The 19786-nt window shown below is 38.4% G+C and overlaps 1 protein-coding gene across 2 annotated transcripts in view; it reads right to left on the reverse strand.

Annotated features, from left to right (window-relative positions):
• LOC136866052 (zinc finger CCHC domain-containing protein 17) overlaps positions 1–19786 on the reverse strand; it is a 182755-nt gene that overhangs the window by 16811 nt on the left and 146158 nt on the right. For both annotated transcript variants that reach the window (XM_067142699.2, XM_067142693.2), the window contains exon 7: positions 12767–12943. In XM_067142699.2, the coding sequence (XP_066998800.2) occupies positions 12803–12943 (141 nt within the window). In that variant the 3' untranslated portion in view covers positions 12767–12802. The remainder of the gene's footprint in view (positions 1–12766; positions 12944–19786) is intronic.

Raw genomic sequence — 19786 nt, forward strand, 5'->3', positions numbered from 1 at the left:
GCTGTGATTTGTTTCTTTATGCCGACAAGTGTGTCGCACAAAATATAAAACATTACCATATGGAGATGTCAGGTTTACATGAAGAAATAACGATTTCTTTTCTGCCAGTGAGTCTTACGAATTTTTTCTGTGACTGGAATTTTGGTCTCATGAAAAGGAAGTACCACGTGACAGGTACTGTCTTGGTCATTTAAGATAGCATCGCTAAGTCAAAAATTAACAAAGCTGTCATCATCGGAAAAGAAACTGGCAAGCTGTTAATAAATATGTATGACTGGCAACATGGTTGGAGATGAGTTCCTTAGATCACGATCACATCTTTCGGTCATTTTACTGTGAAAAGGAATATACCTGGGGTCATTATATGTCAACAAAATTTGGACTGTCCAACTGTAATTGTGAAGATTTGCAAGGCAGATAATCTTCCCCAGAACAAACCTAAGTAAAAAGCATGACTGCAGAAAGGACAAAATATCTGTTCAACAACATTCGAGCATACTGCACAACAGAAATAGGGGAATTCGTAGTGCCAACGGCCAGGCAACATTAAGGTCACTGAACCTGGACCAAGTAGCGAGACGGATTGTGTTTGCAAAAGAACATTCCAGAAAAATGAGCAATAATTCAGTTTTGTTATTACAAGATAAATTAGTAATGTAAATCAATAATTGGATATCGAATGTGTGTACTTTCAGAATGATCTTTTGAAATATCCACATTATTATTATTATTATTATTATTATTATTATTATTATTATTATTGTTTTTTTTTTTTACATCGTTATGCCCTACTCAAGAGCACGGTTGAACTTGTTTACCTGATGTGTTGGCCTTCTTTTCCTCCCAAAATCTCTTCATCCTCTCGCTGAGCTTCTTCCTTCGTTCTTCTGTCCAAATACTGTATCCTTCTCTTATTCGAACATCTTAAGACAGAGCTTCTGCGTATATGAGTGTCGTAAGACTAAAACTTCCTTTTCACTTTTTTCAAATTTTGATATTTAATTTCCAGAGAATAAAACTCCTAAATATTTAAAAAATTATTTTAATACACAAAGTTGATATTCCTTTATCCAATAAAACAGCCAGATTTTCTTAAATCCTTAATATATTATCGGAGTACTCTACCCTATTTTCCAATTGATTTCCTTGAAATTCAATAAATTTTGTCTTACCTCTTCAAATTAACATAAAGTGATCAGTTTTTTAGCTAGAGACCTCTGGTTTTCATGAAAATGATTGCAAATGTATCTATTGTATTTTAAAAAAAGGCTATTTTTCAACTTAAGGTATAGTATCCTGGAGAAAGTCACATATAGATTTGTAATGACGGCAGTCTTCACAAGTTTCACTCTGGTTATGTATGTATATACACTGCGTCCCGGTGTAATACACGAGCGTCCTTTGAGAATAATAACACCAATATTTTGCCAGGAAACATTCACATACTCTTAATAGGAAATTTCTTTTGTTTGCTATGCACTCACGATACGATTATATGTGTAGAAGCTGGCATATGAAGTCTTCCGAATTATTAAGGACGATGAATTCAGTTAGACTGATTTCTCCGAGGCTAGAACACTAGCCTATTATTAATGTAATGATTTGGAGCATCCACATTGAAGGAGTATGATAAAGCTATGATAAAGTTGGAGATGAGAAACATTAAATTCTATCTGTAACACTTATCTCTAAAGATAATAGGTAACTTGATGTTTTTGGGATGTACAGACTTGGCAAAAGCAGCACTGATGCTGATGTGGAATTATTTGAAAAAATCATCAGCTATGTGGGATACAACACAGAAAGGAAAACTATAGTAGTGGGTGATCTTAACTTATCCTATGTTAACGGGGAAGGAAATGCGAATGACAGAAAGCACTGACCAACAAATGATGTGGTCCGTTCCAAAATAAGTCTTATACAGTTTTTTTTGAGTTAAAGGTAGCACTGCCTTCTTAGTCAGAATTGTGATAATTCTACTATGAAAGTAGGCATCAAAACTTCTGTTTTCCCACACAAATCTGTAACCAAAGTAAACCAGTAGCAAAAGGACAATTTGAGTATGTGACTTCATGTTACAATTCACCCGCATTTTATGTCCGTTGTTCTTGAACTATGTTAGGATTTCATGCAGTTTTATGCTTTGAATACAGTGTATTAGGATGATAGAGCATATTACGCCTGTTGTGGAAGGTAAAGGGAGAAGAACAAAGATTGGTCCTGATTTTTCTGGAGAAAACTGAGGAGAAAAGAGAGAGACGGCTATGAATGTTACACTTTATATTTTAGTTGAGAGTTGTCACCTTTAAAATACAGTGAAACCTCATTAATATGTTTCTGCTGGGGACAGTTTTATTGTCTCTACTTGAAGTATTTCAATTTTGTATTCATTAGTTAATGATTTAACATTTTCTCCTCTACATCTCAAGTTTCTCATCAGAATGCTAAGTACACAAACCCATAGGCACAAAGAGTTATGGCTGAGAAGCTCAGGTGGTAGAGCGCTGGACATCTGAGCTCAATTTGGCAGGTTCGATCCCGGCTCAGTCCGGTGGTATTTGAAGGTGCTCAAATACATCAGCCTCATATCGACAGATTTACCAACACGTTAAAGAACTCCTGAGGGACACAATTCCGGCCCCTCAGCATCAGTTAGTAGGACATAAAAGCAATAACGTTAAAATTTATTTTTAAAAAGTGTTGCAATATTAGAAAAATCGACAAGCTTCAAGGTCGAGCTACTTGTCATCTTGCAACTTTCACCCGCCCCGACGTAGACGTAAACTTAAATAATCTCGTTGAAGAAAGAGAAGTTCTCTGTGATGGATCTCGAGAGGAGGGATCAGATTTGAGAGTGTAATGCATTATTAACACAAGTATAAACAACAAAGTTTTGTTTTATTGTTGAATTTTGTTCTACTGTGAGTGCAGTGTAGCCTATCAAGGAAGAGTTTCCTCCAAGTACTGAGTTACAAGATATTAAAATCATTCCATATTGACGATTTTCACTTTACAAAGGAAATTTAATTTGTTCTTCTATTCAATACATACATACTGTATCTCCATCTTTAGATGGAGTAATATTAACCCTTTGGATGCCAACCCATAATAGGTCATCATATGCATCGAATGCCAAGCATGTTTCAATCGATTTTGCATCACTGTATAAAAAAATTAATAAACGTCTCAGTTTAAAGGATATGGAGGTAAAATTTGGTATGTGCGCTTGATATAATCCAAAGAATATAAAAATGTGACTTGCATTTAAAAAGAAAAATATCAGATAATACTGTGCACAAAAATACAATTATTTTGTTATTTAAAAAAGGAAAAAAAAAATTGAAATGAATTAGCATACTGTACACTATATCCAAAGTGACTAAGTGAAGATAATTAATATGAACTCTTATCTGGGATCATATATATCAATTTATATTGTTAAAGTAGGCCTACTTTCCAATTTATGAATTAATTTCCTAAAGCATGGAACATGTGGAGAGAAAGACACCAACGATTTTATATTTTATGAATTTAGGAGAGTACCGTAATAGTGATCACGTGAGAGAACTGTGTCTAGTAGCAATATCTGTTACTACAGAACAGTTCAGAAGATGAGAAGAACATACAAAATCAATTAATATCCACAGTAAAATGAAGAATGTAAACAGCCTAATTTATTACAAAATCCCCCACCAGAACTTTATGATAAATTTCATGTGATCATATTGCACTTATGTTTTGGACCACAATCTGGATGCAGGCCTTTGCTACATTTGCAACACCCTGTTCTTGATCTACGCCTTCTTGATTTGGTACTACACATGCAACAGTTAGACTCCTTTTTTTTTTTTTCAGGATGTTTTCGCACTTTAGTAGAAGCACCGGTACTTCCATTTACATCACTCATGCTGCCAGATGAAACCACACTAGACTGTTGATGTTCAAGCCACTCACTTCCTAAAGTCTCACTGATTGACACTGTATAAGCCAGTCTTGACATGGGGTGTCGAGCTCCTCCAAAATTTTCCTTATATAGGATGTAACTATTTAACACCATCCTTGCAATAATGTTGAAAATTACCTTCTTCCAATATTTTACAGTTTTTCTGACAACAAGGTACGTGCACAACACCATATCACTAGTATCAATCCCCCACATGTATTTATTATAATTACACACCACTTCTGGTTTTGTAATTTCTTTTTGCTGAACATGGCATTTAGTTGTGAAAGTTTTATCAGCAGTCCTACCTTCACTAATCAGTAGGACAGGATTCCTCTGACTGTTCTTTTCCCTATAGCCCATAGCTAGTACAGGCCCTAACCTGAAGTATTTTCCATCCCCAATACCAAACTTTTGTTTCAAATACTGAGGCAATCCTTTTCTGTTTCGTTGTACAGTTCCTGTTATGAATGTCCCCATTTTATATAAACCCTAAACTAATGGCACTGACATAAAAAAATTGTCAACGAACACATGGTATGATTTCTGTAAATAATTACCAATAGTGAGCAGGTGCAGTACCAACAGTACCCTAAACCATGCTTTGCAATATTGTCTTTACCTTTTTGACATTTTCCACCTATGTACACATAAAATCCTAAGCAGTAATTCACTACTGAATCGCTATCATCCGAAGTTTTATGCCCCACCTGTGGTGGTGCTTATTTGGCTGGTACTGCATGAGTGTTGTGTGATTCTTCATCCCCACCAAACTTTCACCAACAGATAATTGCTGATGTGGAGTGAAATGGTACCTTGAAACTCGATTGGCATGGTCAACAACAGGCTGGAATTTTCCACAGGGATCATAATTTGCTTCATTAGGGGCAGCAAGGCCTCTATTGTCTGCAACATGAAAGAATTTCAACAGAAGCTGAAATCTGTTTCCGGCAAACATGTGCCTAAACGAAGGTGAACATTGGGAGAATAAAGCTGACCAATAACTAGCTACTGTAGGTTTCTTGTTCAGTCCATGTTCAGTATGCAAGCTAAGAAAGCTTGCATGTCTTGAACTGTAGTGTTGTGCCAGCTGGAGAAAGTTTATTCTGATATTTCTTTATAGTTTGTGAAGCATATCTGTTAGTCTCTGTTACTAATAGTGTCAGGAATGAAAGTGTAAGGAACAGACTGAAATATTCTATGGGTGGAGCATCAGGTTGAGGTACATGTTTTGGGCCTGGAATTTCATAAAAATGGTGGGGATGGACAACATTACTTTCTGGGAATATGCATTCAGTCCAAGAATCATCTAGGTAATTCACTGTCATATTCTTTAGCACTGTCACTGTCATTTTCACTAGCACTGTCACTGTCACTCTTTGACATTGCAGGAGCTGTTGCAAGCCCATTAGCCAATGGCACGGCTCCATTATTCTCTGGTGCAGTATCTCAAGACCCAGAAATATCACAATCTTCACTTTCACTAAATTTAGAGTCGCTTGTATCTTCGAAACAATCCAAAATTTCCTCAAGTTCTTCTCCCAAAATAGGCCTACGTAATGACATGCCTTGTTGCTGTGATAAATGTACTACAGTAGAACCTTGATAATTCAAAATCGGTTAATTCAAAATCCCGCCTAATTCGAAGAAGCTCTCGTTCCCGCAAACATGAGATACAGTTTTGCATGTTATTTCAATTGTTTAATTCGAAATACGGATAATTCATAATTTGGAGTACAATGTCGGCCCCATTACCGAAATTCAGACTTTTAATTCGAAACTGCCTTTACATTTTAAAACAATAGTATGCTACAGAGTAATTTCAAGTTGAAATTTATCCGCTCCGCGTCATAATAGAACGCGCGTTCCGGAACGTGGAGGGGTAGCTTTCCGCAGTTACACACACTTCGGTGGGTCTACAGTACGCTTCATGATTGCTAAATTGAATGAAATTGTAATTCTTTTGTATTTAACCTTTTAAGGAACGCCGTAATATCACGCAACAGGCAGTGTGTGGGAAAACAGAATCCGCGAACACTGGCGATGCCGACAGTTGACGAAAAAACGTGGCCCATATAATAAATTCGTAGGCACCGAACAATATTGTCAATGCCGGTGAAACTGCATTGCTTTATTTTAATGCGAGCCCAAACGGTCTTATGGTTTTAAAGGATAAATTGCCAGCCGGGAAATCGTACACGGGTGAGGGATGGGAGTCGTAGTGCGTTGCAATGCACATGGACGTGAGATACTTTATCCCCTCGTCATAGGGAAGTTCGAAAAGCTACAATGTTTTAAGGGCTTCGGGCGCTTTCCATGCCAGTACAAAGCATCTAAAAATGCAAACAGTACAGAAATCCAAAAAATAATACATTTGCACAGGGGAACCAGCATAATTTATCCTCATCTTTGAATCGTGCTTTTTTTTTCTTTCTTTCGTTGCGTGAGGTTATGTTTACCAGTGAGATATCCGAGTGCATTATTTGAATACTGTAAATGCACCTTCTTGGATACATTTTGGAAATAGTTATTCATAGCATATGCAAAATATAGATAAGAAATGTGTTTTTCCACCATTCAATACACAATTTATTTTAATAGATTAAGCTAGTACCGGTTTCGGCTCTTTAACGGCCATCATCAGCTAGTACATGTTTTGTTTTAGCCATTATACAATACACAAGTTGTTATTGTATTAGGCATCCGGATGTCTAATGGGGGATGGAATAATAGCATATAATTAAAATATCAGTGGTCAGGTTAAAAAGTTATAAATAGAGCATGAGTATGTAAAACATATTAAAAACACACAGGTCACAATATATAACATTTAAAAAGTTTCAACACATTAAAATTGTACGTATAGGTAGACACTTGTTAAAATTTTTTCAATTTATGTTATATGGATTCCATTCTTCTGTCCTCTGTGCAGATCCTTCTAAGTAATGTTGATTTTAGTTGTGTAGGGTAATCTTCGAGGACATTTTGAAACTAGTGTACGTCTTATTGATGTGGGCCTTTGTCATGATGAAATTTCGTTATGTTATATATCCCAACTTGTGATATTAAAGAATGATTATCTCAAAATAGTAAACACACGCTCTAACAAACCAACGAATCACAAGCCTGACCCCGCCCCTACTTCTCCAACGGCCACTCCTTCTTCCCCTCCACCTACATTCCCCTCCACAGCTAATATGAGCCCCAGACTCACTCGTAGTAGAACACAACAAGCCTTCAAACACATCAGCACAAGACTTCCACAACAACTATAGTAAGTACTCTTTCCATACAAACACTAGGCATTCCTTCATGCACACACTACCGGCATACTTATATCACTTTATCTTTACAGACTACAAGAACAAACATAGACGAGAGAAGTGTTACCACCGACTACTTCTAAATACATGCTCGAGACCTGCTGTTTGCTGTATTGAAACTTGCCATAGTATATCTTTATCTATTGTTGTATATTCGTGACTGGATTCCTTATGATGTTCACTCATAGCTGAAAAACAATTATATTTAAGAGCGTTGAGATGTTTGGTGTACCTTATGATAAAATCACGGCCGGTTTAACCAACATAGCTGGAATTACAGGATTGGTATTCTAATTTGTAAACTCCAGCCAGCAACAGACATGATCAGTGAAAGTGGGACTGCTAAATTGAGAAGGTCAGGCCGTTCAAGAGGGCAACTACACTGCCGGGGGAAAAAAACTAAAAAAAAAAATAATTAGTACACCCTCTTAGAGTTTTCCAATTCACCCAAGATTTATTGTTGAAATAGTGCATATGGAGTACATGAAATGATTACATTTCCAGATCAATAGCTCAAGCGGTACTGAAGTACCAGGTGTCGCTCCATGCTGAAACACCCATATTAGTACGTGGTGTATCCTCCATGGGCAGCAATCCATCTGATCATACAGATGGCGAATACTGTCTTGGGATACATTATTCCATGCCTGTTCAACCTATTCACATAGTTCTGCAAGAGTTGTCGCATGTATCAGTTGTCATCCCATCATATCCCACACGTGCTCGATGGGAGACAAGTCCGGAGAGCGCGCTGGCTAGGGAAGTTGCTGCACGTCTTGCAGAGCATGTTGAGTTCATGCGCAGTGTGTGGGCGAGCATTATCCTGTTGGAACAACACATCACCTTCCTGTTGCAAGAATGGCAAAAGAACGGATCTTACAACATTCTGCTCGTACCGAGCACTGGTCAGCATTCCCTCCACAAACACCAAATGTGAACGAGAGTTGTAGCTTATCGCACCTCGCACCATAAGGCCTGGGATGGGTCCAGTGTGTCTTGAAAGAATGCACTCTACTAGACAGCGCTCAACAGGTCTTCATCATACGTGCAAACGACCATCACTTGCGTGCAAGCAGAATTTGCTTTCATCGCTGAAGACCAAGGCCTGCCATTCCATCTTCCAAGTGATCCTCTGACCGTACCAGTCGAGCTCTGCACGTCGATACTGTGACGTGAATGGAAGACGGGCTAGAGGTGTGCGTGCCCTTAGTCCCACTGCTAGTAACCGGTTGGTAACAATTCGTGTTGATACTTCTGGGCTCACAAAGCCTCTTATCTGTGCTGTGCTGCCTTTACAATACGACGATCTTGGAAGAAGTCTGCGCTGCGTGCATGTCCAGAACCTCGTCTAAAGGTGTGAGAATGTTCACGTGACCATTGCAACCAGCATCGTTGCACAACTGGCACAGCACATCCAACTTGTGTGGCAATTCTCCAAAAGGACAATCCTGTCACTTGAAAGGCCACAATTTGACCCCTGTCAAACCTGCTCAGTTGGCTGCAGGAAACACGAGTGCGTCTCCATGGCATGGCACCTGTTTGCTTCACACGTTTACATGACACTGAGCCTTATGGCTGTAACATTCCCTATTAAAGGGTACATGCAGATGGCGCTCTGGCAGCTATGTCACTACGCTATCTGTTGGTGGATGACGTTGAAACAATTATTATCAGTACATCTACAATCCCCCAGGCGACATCTGTGTCATCGAATTAAAACCGATGTCATCTTTCCAGGTGTACTATTTTTTCTTTTTTTTCCGGCAGTGTATTTAATAAGTAAGTTTAAAGTTTTTCTTCACATTTATTTTTTATTTATTAGCCCAAGTTTTCTCATACACACTTTTTCCATTACAGATTTGAACTTCATTGACGGTTTCGAATATGAGTCACATACATTTTACCTGGTATTTGTTTCCTTCTCAAACATAGTTTCTCAAGTTTCGCTGCCCTCTTGACTACTTGAGATTGTGACTCATTGAAGACAGACTGTCATTTTAAATTTTAGCACAGTGAATTCGTCCTCATTTTTTAATTGTACCATACCGCACCTCTAGATTAAAAGGTACACAACCTCGCCATAATAACTTATTGTTTTAATTCCGTCATGTCTCATTTGTTTTCACTTTCTTTTTCACTGTGTTTTAACATATTCTTTAAACATCAATTATGTAAAAATACAGTATTTAATTTTTTTCACTGAAGGCGGCTCAAATGAGTTGAAACGTATGATTAAATATTACTCCATCAAAAAATGGAGACATGTATGTACTGAATACGAGGACAAATTAAATTTCCTTTGTTCATGGTGTGGGTTACCGTAGTCACGTCCTACTAGTTCATGAACCATGGACAACGGCTGAGTGGCCTACTAAGAGGTCCTGAGAGTCGGGATACCAGCTGCTATGGAATGGGAGTGGGCATCTTGGACAATACTGAGTCATAGCCTTCCTTGTGCTCAGGCGGCTAAAACTATACAATCCACTGGTCCTCCCTAACCCATTAGAGGAGAGATCCTCACTTGGACTATGGGTAAGTAGGGTAGCATCCTGCTTCATGAATTTACCAAAATCAGAACATTTTAAGCAACCATCGGACCTATGGGAATAACGGAGTCCCACTCCCATTTGACAGGAGAGGGGCTCGTTAGAAACAACTTGGCAAACAAAATGGAATTTGATGGAAAGCTATCAGTATTAATGGGGCTTATGGAAGAAAGAAAGTAGAACTGGTTGAGTCAGTAAAGAGGATGCATCTGGATGTGCTAGGAGTAAGTGATATTCGGGTAAGGGGAGATATTGAGGAAGAGATAGGGGAGTATAAAGTGTACTTGACGGGTGTTAAAAAGGGGAAGGGCAGAGTCTGGGGTAGGGCTGTTTATCAGGAATACTATTGCACGCAAAATAGTTCCTGTTACGCACGTAAACGAGCAAATGATGCGAGTAGATTTGGCAGTTGGAGGAATTAGGACAAGAATTGTCTCAGTGTATTCACGATGTGAAGGTGCAGATGAGGATGAAATTGACAAGTTTTATGAAGGACTGATTGACATTGTAGTCAGGGTCAACAGCAAGGACAGGATAGTGCTAATGGGCGATTTCAATGCGAGAGTTGGAAATATAACTGAGGGATATGAAAGGGTGATTGGTAAATGTGGGGAAGATATGGAAGGTAATAGGAATGGGAAGCGTCTGCTGGACTTCTGTGCTAGTATGGGTTTATCAGTTATGAATACATTCTTCAAGCATAAGGCTATTTACCGCTACACATGGGAGGGTAGGGGTACCAGATCAATAATAGACTATATCTTAATCAACTTCGAATTCAGGAAAACTGTTAGGAATGTATGGGTTTTTCAATGAAACAGACCACTATCTGATTTGTAGTGAACTAAGTATCTCTAGGCCTAGGATAGAGAAAGTGAAATCTGTCTGAAGAAGCAAAAGAGCAAACCAAACAATGTTGTGGGTTCGGATCCCACTGGTGTCCGGCTGGCCATTTTTGTTCTGTACTTAACATCTCTTCAACACGTACTACATGTACGTAACACGACCTAATACGTTGAAAGTCTGTTTCGAAAACAGTGGATGCATTCTCATTCCCGAAGTACACCAAAGAAGTACAAGCGAACCTTCTCCATCAAAAAGTGTATGACTACTGTGTTCTGGGACTGAAAAGGAGTTTTATTGGTGGAATTCATGGAACGTGGCACGACCATCACTGCAGCCTCATTCAGCGTGACACTTCAATATCTACAAAAGGCAATTCAGAACAAGCGAAGAGGATGTTGTCATCTGGTACTGTCCTTCTTCATGACAATGCTCGGCGGCACACTGCAGCTGCAACAAAGATGCTCCTGCAGCATTTTGAATGGGAAGGGTTTGATCAATCACCATACAGCCCGGACTTGGCTCCCTTTGATTTTCATCTCTTTGCTCACATGAAACACTGGCTTGGAGGACAGCATTTTGGTACAGACAATGAGCTGTAGACCAGCATAGAGAAGTGGATGAAAGCACAAGCGGCTGCCTTCTATGACGAGGGTATTGGAAAGTTGATACCATGCTATGACAAATGTCTAGGTTGGAACAGCGACTATGTACAGAAGTAGCTGGAGAGTGTAGCTAAATGTTGCAAATAAAACATCTTTTATTGTCACTTTGGTTTTATTGCATCCAATCAGACCTTGAAAATAAAATTAACCCTTGTAAATAAGGAAGACTTATATTATAAAAATTACATGGTTTTTTTTTTTGGCCTTTCTTGAAAAATCACTTAGGTGGATAACATGAGTTTTGGAATGGACTGCCTCAAATAAGGAATAAGTTCATCTGGGATGGACAGGTTTTCTTTTTTATGTTGCACTGACATAGATAGATCTTATGGCGACTATGTGATAGGACAGGGCTAGGAGTGGGAAGGAAGTGGCTGTGGTCTTAATTAAGGTGCAGGCTCACTATTTGGCTGGTGTGAAAAATGGAAAACCGTCTTCAGGGTTGCTGACAGTGGGGGATAGAACCCACTATTTCCCAAAGGCAACCTGACAGCTATGTGACCCAAATCGTGAAGTCACTTGCTCAGTGAATCAATAAATGAACCAACTAGAAGTCAAAATATTGCAGATGTAGTGCTGATAGAACCAGATGACCTCTATGGAGAAACTAAAGTGATAAATGGTGTAAGTGATGAGGTAGAAGAAGCAACTAATACTGGCAAATTACTGAAATTTACCTATGATTTATGAAGAAAAAAAAGTTGAAAGCCAGAAAAGTAGATGGGATTCATAAGATTTCTGGGGATATACTAAATGCAATGAGATGGGATGTAGTGCCATATCTGAAATACGTATTTGATTGCTCTTTGCCGGAAGGGCTGATACCAAATGAATGGAGAGTTGCAAAAGTAGTCCCAGTGTACAAGGAAGAGGGTGACTGATATACATAAAGCAGATATTGACAGGCCAGTTGTTTGTAAGCTCTGGGAAAGAATAATGAGATTTAAGTTGCAGGATGTTAAAACTGTGACTCATTACAAATGTTTATTCAGTGTAAGTTTGTGGTGATGTAATGACTGCTTAGCAGTGTAATGCAGAGCTGAGAACAGATAGAGTGACACGTACAAAAAGCAATATGGGAGGCGGTGAAATTCAAATCCGTGAAACATTTGTTACTTAGACCTGAGTGCCAACTACTGTAAATTAATTTCTTTAGTACACTTTCTTCACATCTGCTTTCACCTAATACATATTTATTAATATTCCTGATCATGTTCTACGCTTGTCAGTGGTAGTGAATCACACGGAAACATGCAAAATTTAGCCTCGATTTTCTCAAAGAATGGTGTTTAATGCAATATTTGAAGTCAAAATTATATTCTCTTGCCCCTGTTATCAATACCAAGAATGGAATTTGTAAGTATATTTCACAGAACAATTACAAAATATTCCCTTAAGGATACAGATTACCTCTCAACAACCAAAAAGCATCAGTGAAGGATTTACCTGCTTACTAGAACATCTGATGATGATGGATGTCTTCTAACTTCTGGATTTACTTTTCATATGAATCTGGTCATGAGACGACTCGGACAGTCTCCGCTGTTTTGAATGTGAATGATGACCAGAATCAGCACATCGTTTCCTAGATATCCTTTTGTAGTCATCTTCACTTGATGAAGTCTATAAAGAAACAATATTTGCAATTAATATTTAAATATCACTAGTATACAATAAGAAAGTACTGTTAAAAGTTAATATTATTGAGGAAATACAGGCAGGTCATTAAATAAGAAATTGATATATCAAATAGAAGTAAGCTGAAATTTTTTGGTACTCTCAGATCTTCTACTCATATCTTCCCCTTGTAGACTTGGGCAGGGTGGTAAATCGTTTCAGTCAATTCGATTCAAAGCTAATGAGGAAATATTCTCCAATCCATTTCAAACAAAACATTTGCAATATGTGTAGAAGTGATATTTAAGAAGATAACAAATGACATATTATTTTGAGATTGAAACACAGTTGAAAATCAGTCAACAGTTTCAGAAAGTATAATTTTCCTAGACTCATCCCTTGACTGAATATTTTGAAGGTAAGATACAAGAAACAAATGTTAAACTAGCAATATGTGCACAAATCTATTTGCAATGAGCTCTGTGGATTCTTTAGTGTTACAACAAAATAATTAAAAACTGAGTCTAGCTAGCGTCGCCTTGGTCTCCCTCTACTTCTCTTACCCCCCCCCCCCCCCCCCCCCAAGGCTGAATCCATTATTCTCCTAGGTAACTCATCCTTCTTCATTTGCCTTACATGACCAAACCACCAAAACCAGTTCGTGTGTTCTATCTACTCAATCTGAATACCCTCCTGCCATTTTCGCCTCCCCCACCTCTTTGTGCCAGCAATAATTCTCATTACTTTAATGTCTGTTACTTCCAACTTATGAATAAGATGTTCAGAGTCTACCCAGTTTTCATTTCCATACACCAAAATCAATCTAAAAAAACAATGCTGAGCAAATGAATTAAAGATAGCTGCTATTTTGGCAAAATGGTGCAATATAATAGTACGGCATAGCATGTGACTGCAATCTCCTCAGGCCTCATATTGGCCGTGTGAGCAACAGATGACAACAGGACGGGCACGGTACGAGATCTCTGTGTGTGTTTGATTGCAGCCAGACCATCAGTGCCAGACTTATGGGCCATTCCATCTCCTAAGATATGGAGGCATTGGGGTTTCCCTGGAAGTAGTGGAGACGTTCAAATACCTGGGGAGTGAATTAATGGAGAATGCTCGACTGGATGCTGAAATTAGTAAGAGGATTCAAGCTGGAAGCTGTTTCTGTCATAGTGTAACAAACATGTCATGGGACAAAGATGTGCCAATAGAAGTAAAGGAAACTATGTACAAGATATATTACGTAGCCATAACAACTTATGGAACAGAAACTTGGACAATGACAAAGATGAGAGTCGAATACAGGCAGTCAAAATGTTCTTAAGGAGTATGATACAAAAGAGTAGAAGAAACAAAATAAGGAATGAGAAAATCCTGGAAGAAATTGGAGTGGAAAAAATTAATGATAGAATAGAAAAGAGTCGATTAAGATGGTTTGGGCACATAAAGCAAATGAGGGATGAAAGAATGCCAAAAAAGGTGATGGAAATGCAAATACAAGGAAGGAGAGGCTGCAGACGACCACGAATGAGATGGAAGGACCCAATCCAATGCTGTATTAGAAACCTGGACAAGGACAAGTGTTGGAGGAGGAGCGGTGGAAAGGCCAAAGAAAGTGGAGAGGAACCATATTTGCCCCTACCCGGCTACAACTGGATAATGGGAAAGGAAAATGATGATGACCAGGGTTAGGATTTTTAGGTGCAAATTTCAGATGAAAAAAGAAGGAAAAGGTGTTCAAATAAGGTAAAAAAGGGACCAAAAGGTGCTGGTTTATTCAACTAATTCAATGATTTCTCTTTTCTCTATTCTAGTTTATTGAATTACAAACAAGTACATCAAATTATCACTCATCAAAAGAAGGAAAAAACATGAAGTTGTTGTACTTCAAGACATTAAGCATCTCTACATTTTTAAAAGTAAATCTGTTTCTATTAGGAGATAGAATATCTTTGTAGATGCTAAAGCTTCTTTCGACATCCACAGAAATCAGTGGGGCAAACCTTGTATTCACTCGGAATGGCAACTCTACAGCTGTGTGAATTCCTCAATGTCTGGATTCTTCTGAAGACCAAAGTTTGTCTTTGGCAAAGCCACCTAACTGCTCCCTTACAGAAGTAAAAATATCCCATTGTTTTTCCTCTTTCAGACTTTGTTCTTCTAATCACTTAATAACTGCAGTCAGGTACTTGTAAGTATGGACACAATATAGTTCTGTCTGCAAATTATGTATTTTCTCCGGTAACAGAAGTTGCTGTGCCTTAGAAATTGTACCTGCATCGGCTGGTTCTAAAGAACGCACAAACTCTCTAATTTTCTCAAAATTCTCACACAACATAGCAGCACACTCAATCCACGATCCCCAGAGAGTAATGACCGGGAAATTTGAGAGGGGCAGGCCAGTGGTTTCCCTGTAGGCAACAACACAACTCGGAACTTTCAGTAGAATCGTCTACAGGGCAGAGATGAATTGATTTGCGAAGTCGTATTCGTTCCTTATGTATTCACAAACCCTGTGAAGAGCACGAACGAAGTACGTCACATGCTTCAACTTAGGAAATAAAGGTTTCAATTGGTTAACAGCTGAAACCATGTATGCAGCTTGGTCCATAACCGCAAGAAGAAGTTTTTCAAACTTGATACCAGTTTGCAGAGTTTTTGGCAGAAGTCCATAATTAATTGCATTACTGTGCTGGCATTGGCTTTCGGCAGCTCATACATTTTTAACAACATGGGCTTAACGTTCTCCCCTGCTAAGGGAATGTTCAAAACATATCGTTCCATTGAGTCTATGGTTTCATCCACAATGATTCCCCACATTGCAATCGGACACTTTCTTCCTGATTCTTTGTATGGTTTCTTGGTAAACAGGCTCCATGTAGTTTATTCTTTAAATACTCTCATCGGGCATTGACATCTTTGTGTATTTTTCAAGAAACCCCTTGAAGGCTGTATGTTTCACCTTATTGAGTGGAATTCCTGCTTGTGTAAGAGCTGCACACAAATCAATGTTTAATTCCTTCAAATTTTGGCTTTTTGAAGAACTCTGTTGAAACGCATTTCGTAATAGAGGTTGCCGCGATTTGTTCGCTTGAAGAGTCTTATTCATTTGATGCTTAGAGCTGGAAATGTGTTGTTTGATGTGATCTCGCTAGTGTTTATAATCGAACAAAATTCTTGAATCACAAATAGTACATTGCATAACAGTTCCATCAATGTCTATGAAATCTTGTTTGAATTCCTGAGCCAGAGCAATAAATCGGGCACTGGACACCTTTGGCATGGTAAAATTTAGTAGTACACTCGTTTAGTACTGTAATAAAGTGCTAACACCAGTTCACTTGCTCACTTGCTGTCCACACTCTCTTATAACACCACGACAGTTACCAGATGTTCTCATTCATGCTGGAACTGAAGTCTCAGCAATTTCTAGTAACTTCAAGCAGAACCCAGTCTCAATTCTCGGAACTACACGGGTGCGGTTGCTGACATCTCTGCGTCACCAGCCTCCACCTCCCTGCGAACAGATGGCATCTCACATAGTAACAAACTCACATTCACGAACAGCAGGCTACTGATTCTGGTGGGATAGAATCACTCATCGTCAATTGCATTATTGCGGGCTACATTATAGTGGTAAAGAGGTAGGCTTACTATTCGCGCGTACACAACAAGCTGAGGAGACGTTAATTGAAAGTTAAATATTTTACACTGATTAGAAATCTTATAGAATAAATTGGAAATAATAACATAGAACAACTAAATTTAAACAAGCACGAAGACTTACCTGGCCAACCTATTAAAAAAAAAGAAATCTCTTTCGATAAACGCTAAGCTCAAACACTATAATTCCATCAGAGGCAACGTATGCTAGTGAAACTTTATTCAAGTTAAATGTAAAATCTACAACCGACAAATTACAGAAAAATGATAGAAGAATTCTTAGAACAATTATTATTAAAAAACACCAAGTTGATGGACAGTGGAGATTGTTGCCTAACAATATTGTCTAGCGTGAATGTGAATCAATAATATCTACAATGCGTAAAAGAAGAATTTCCTTTTTCTGTCACATATCAAGATTACCAGACACCACCAGGATATTGAAACAACTATTTGATTACATTTTGAAAAATAAAATCAATAATAATTGGTTCAAAGAAGTTCAGGATGATTTGGAAGAATTGGGTATAGCTTGGCAACAAATCAAAGACAGAAAAGAGAAGAGGATTTTGAAGAACAAAAGCATGTCTCAAAGTAAGAACAGTTGAACGGAAACAATATACTATATTGGACACACAAAGGGCTTCCAGGTCGGAGAGGATGAGAAAGTTCTGGGAGAAAAAGAAGAAATTAACTCAAATGTATTGATTTAAGTGCTCCAGTGTGGGTATAAAATATGTACATAATAATAAATTGGAATTAAACTTAAAAGAAAAAAGGGATAAAAGTCCCCCCCCCCCCCCCCCAAAGGGAAAAAGGTGCATGAATAATGCCTCTCTTTGCAACTAGAAACAAAATTTCACACTGTGAAACAGCTTTAATTTACCCTAACAAAAAAGGTGCGCACCTAAAAATCCTAACCCTGATGATGACGATGGTCTTATACACTAGTCAAGAGACAATTACTGAAAAGGAGAAGGGTCTGTACACATTTTAAAGGAAAATATCAGTGATATCAGATGATTTAAACCCAGATCTCAAAATTAAGACCCGTATAGAAATGGCAAGATCAGCATTCAAGTAATGTGATGATGCTTTAAACTTAAAACGGAAACAGTGCATGGTTAAATGTTATATTTGGTCAATTTTGCTTTATGGAGTTGAAGCTTGGACCTTTGAAACGACCACCAGAAAAAGGCTGGAAGCTCTAGAAATGTGGTTTCATAGACAGATGCTATGAGTCTCCTGGACACAGCATGTCTCTAAAGAACAAATATTACAGAGAGCAAACTCTAAAAGATAACTAGTGATCAACATCAAATGCAGGAAAATTGCGTACTTGGGGCATGTGTTACGTGGTGAAAGATATGTAGTATTACACCTCATTTTAAAGGGCAAAATCGAAGGACCGCAAGGAGTAGGCAGAAAAAGAATGTCATGTCTCAAGAACATTCAAGAGTGGACTGGAATACGAACCGTCGCACAACTCTACCATGTTGCTAAAGATCGATGAACAATGTTCATACTGATCGCCAACGTTCGGGAGACTGGGCAAGGCATATAGAAGAAGAATATAAAGTTCTGGGTTCAATGTATGCCTCTCTTTGGAGTCCTAGGATAAAAGGAGATATGATTGACAAGAATATGCTTCGTAATGATATAAGACATAGCACATGAAACAATACACAATCACCTGAACGTAACTAAACATTCACATATTGTTTTAGGAAAAGTAGTACTAGTGAAAGTTCCTACCACAACCAAATATGATCCTTCCCCACAATGTAAACTAGGCAACAGTCCTTTATGTGCATTTTTAATCATTATCATCACCATCAACATTGCCAGGGTAGATCCTGTTAGAACTGGTATATCTCAAGTTTTTATAAAATGCATCTGTGAATGTAATAAAAAGAAGGAACAAGTTATATTATTATTTATTCAGAGAGTTCAGGGAACAAATCATTCAGTTGCCTCAATATCTATGTACTGAACATATCGGAATCTTTATTTTGGGAACAACACATTCTATGGGCACTGGAATCATACCGGGCTTTGCTATCATAATCTTCATTGCTAAATCTACCATATCGGCATTAAAACCGAAAATTTGATTTTTTTTGACATATCGGATCCTGCCATTGTACCACATTATTATTATTATTATTATTATTATTATTATTATTATTATTGGCGTATGGCAACAAGTCAGATACATGTATACAAGTACACAATATTTACAAATATACACAGACAAGAAACATGTTTCTTGGGAGCAAGATTTAATTATAGTAGAATGTCCAGTTGGATGATCCACTGCATAGCTTCCTCTGTTGGTTCCAAAGAGTCACTCGGACTACCTGTGTAGGATCGTCGTACACATTCACTTACAATATGGAGGATCATCTGCCGAGAGACACTACAGTCGCACTCTGGTGATGAAATACAGTATTTCCACTTATAAAAGGCATCCCTGCATCATCCATGATTTGTTCTCACCTGATTCAGTGGTCCAAAGCTTACGCAGTCGATGATGTCAACCAGGAAGATGTTCGCCAGAAAAGATGTTGTGTAGGGAACTATCTGTGGCAACTTTCCAGCGACTTCTCCATTCTTCTAAAGGGTGAAAATTCCCAACAGCCAATATGACAGGATCACGCAAAAATGGATGACGTGACTTGAGCCTCGTTATTCTGAGAACGGGAATATCATCCAAAACAGGCAGTTGAGGGTTCATTTCAATCTTCTTGTACTCTCGAATGAGAGCATTTGATCTTCTTAAATCAGGTGGCATTATACCTTACAAAACTGGGAGCCAATAAAGGGTTGAGGATTGGATAGTACCAAATATTAATGCATGGTAGCATCCAGTTGAGTATCAATGAGTCTTGTATACGGGCTATCTGTGGATCAGTGGTAGAGTGTCGGCCTCCGGATCCCATGACAGCGGTTCAAACCCGGCAAAGGAAGTCGGATTTTTGAAGGGTGGAAAAGAGTCCATTCGACACTCCATGTCGTACAATGTCGGCATGTACAAGATCCTGACAAAATTCATTAATATCTCAGCCATAGACGCCAAGAGAGTTTCAGTTTACTCGGTCTGCCATCTAGTGGACCTAGAGTAAAACGGAACATCGAAATTGATGAGCAGACAGCCAGATGGCGTCAAATTGAAATGTC

The sequence above is a fragment of the Anabrus simplex genome, chromosome 1 (genome assembly GCF_040414725.1).
Source record: "Anabrus simplex isolate iqAnaSimp1 chromosome 1, ASM4041472v1, whole genome shotgun sequence".
In the NCBI taxonomy this organism is placed as follows: Eukaryota; Metazoa; Arthropoda; class Insecta; order Orthoptera; family Tettigoniidae; genus Anabrus; species Anabrus simplex.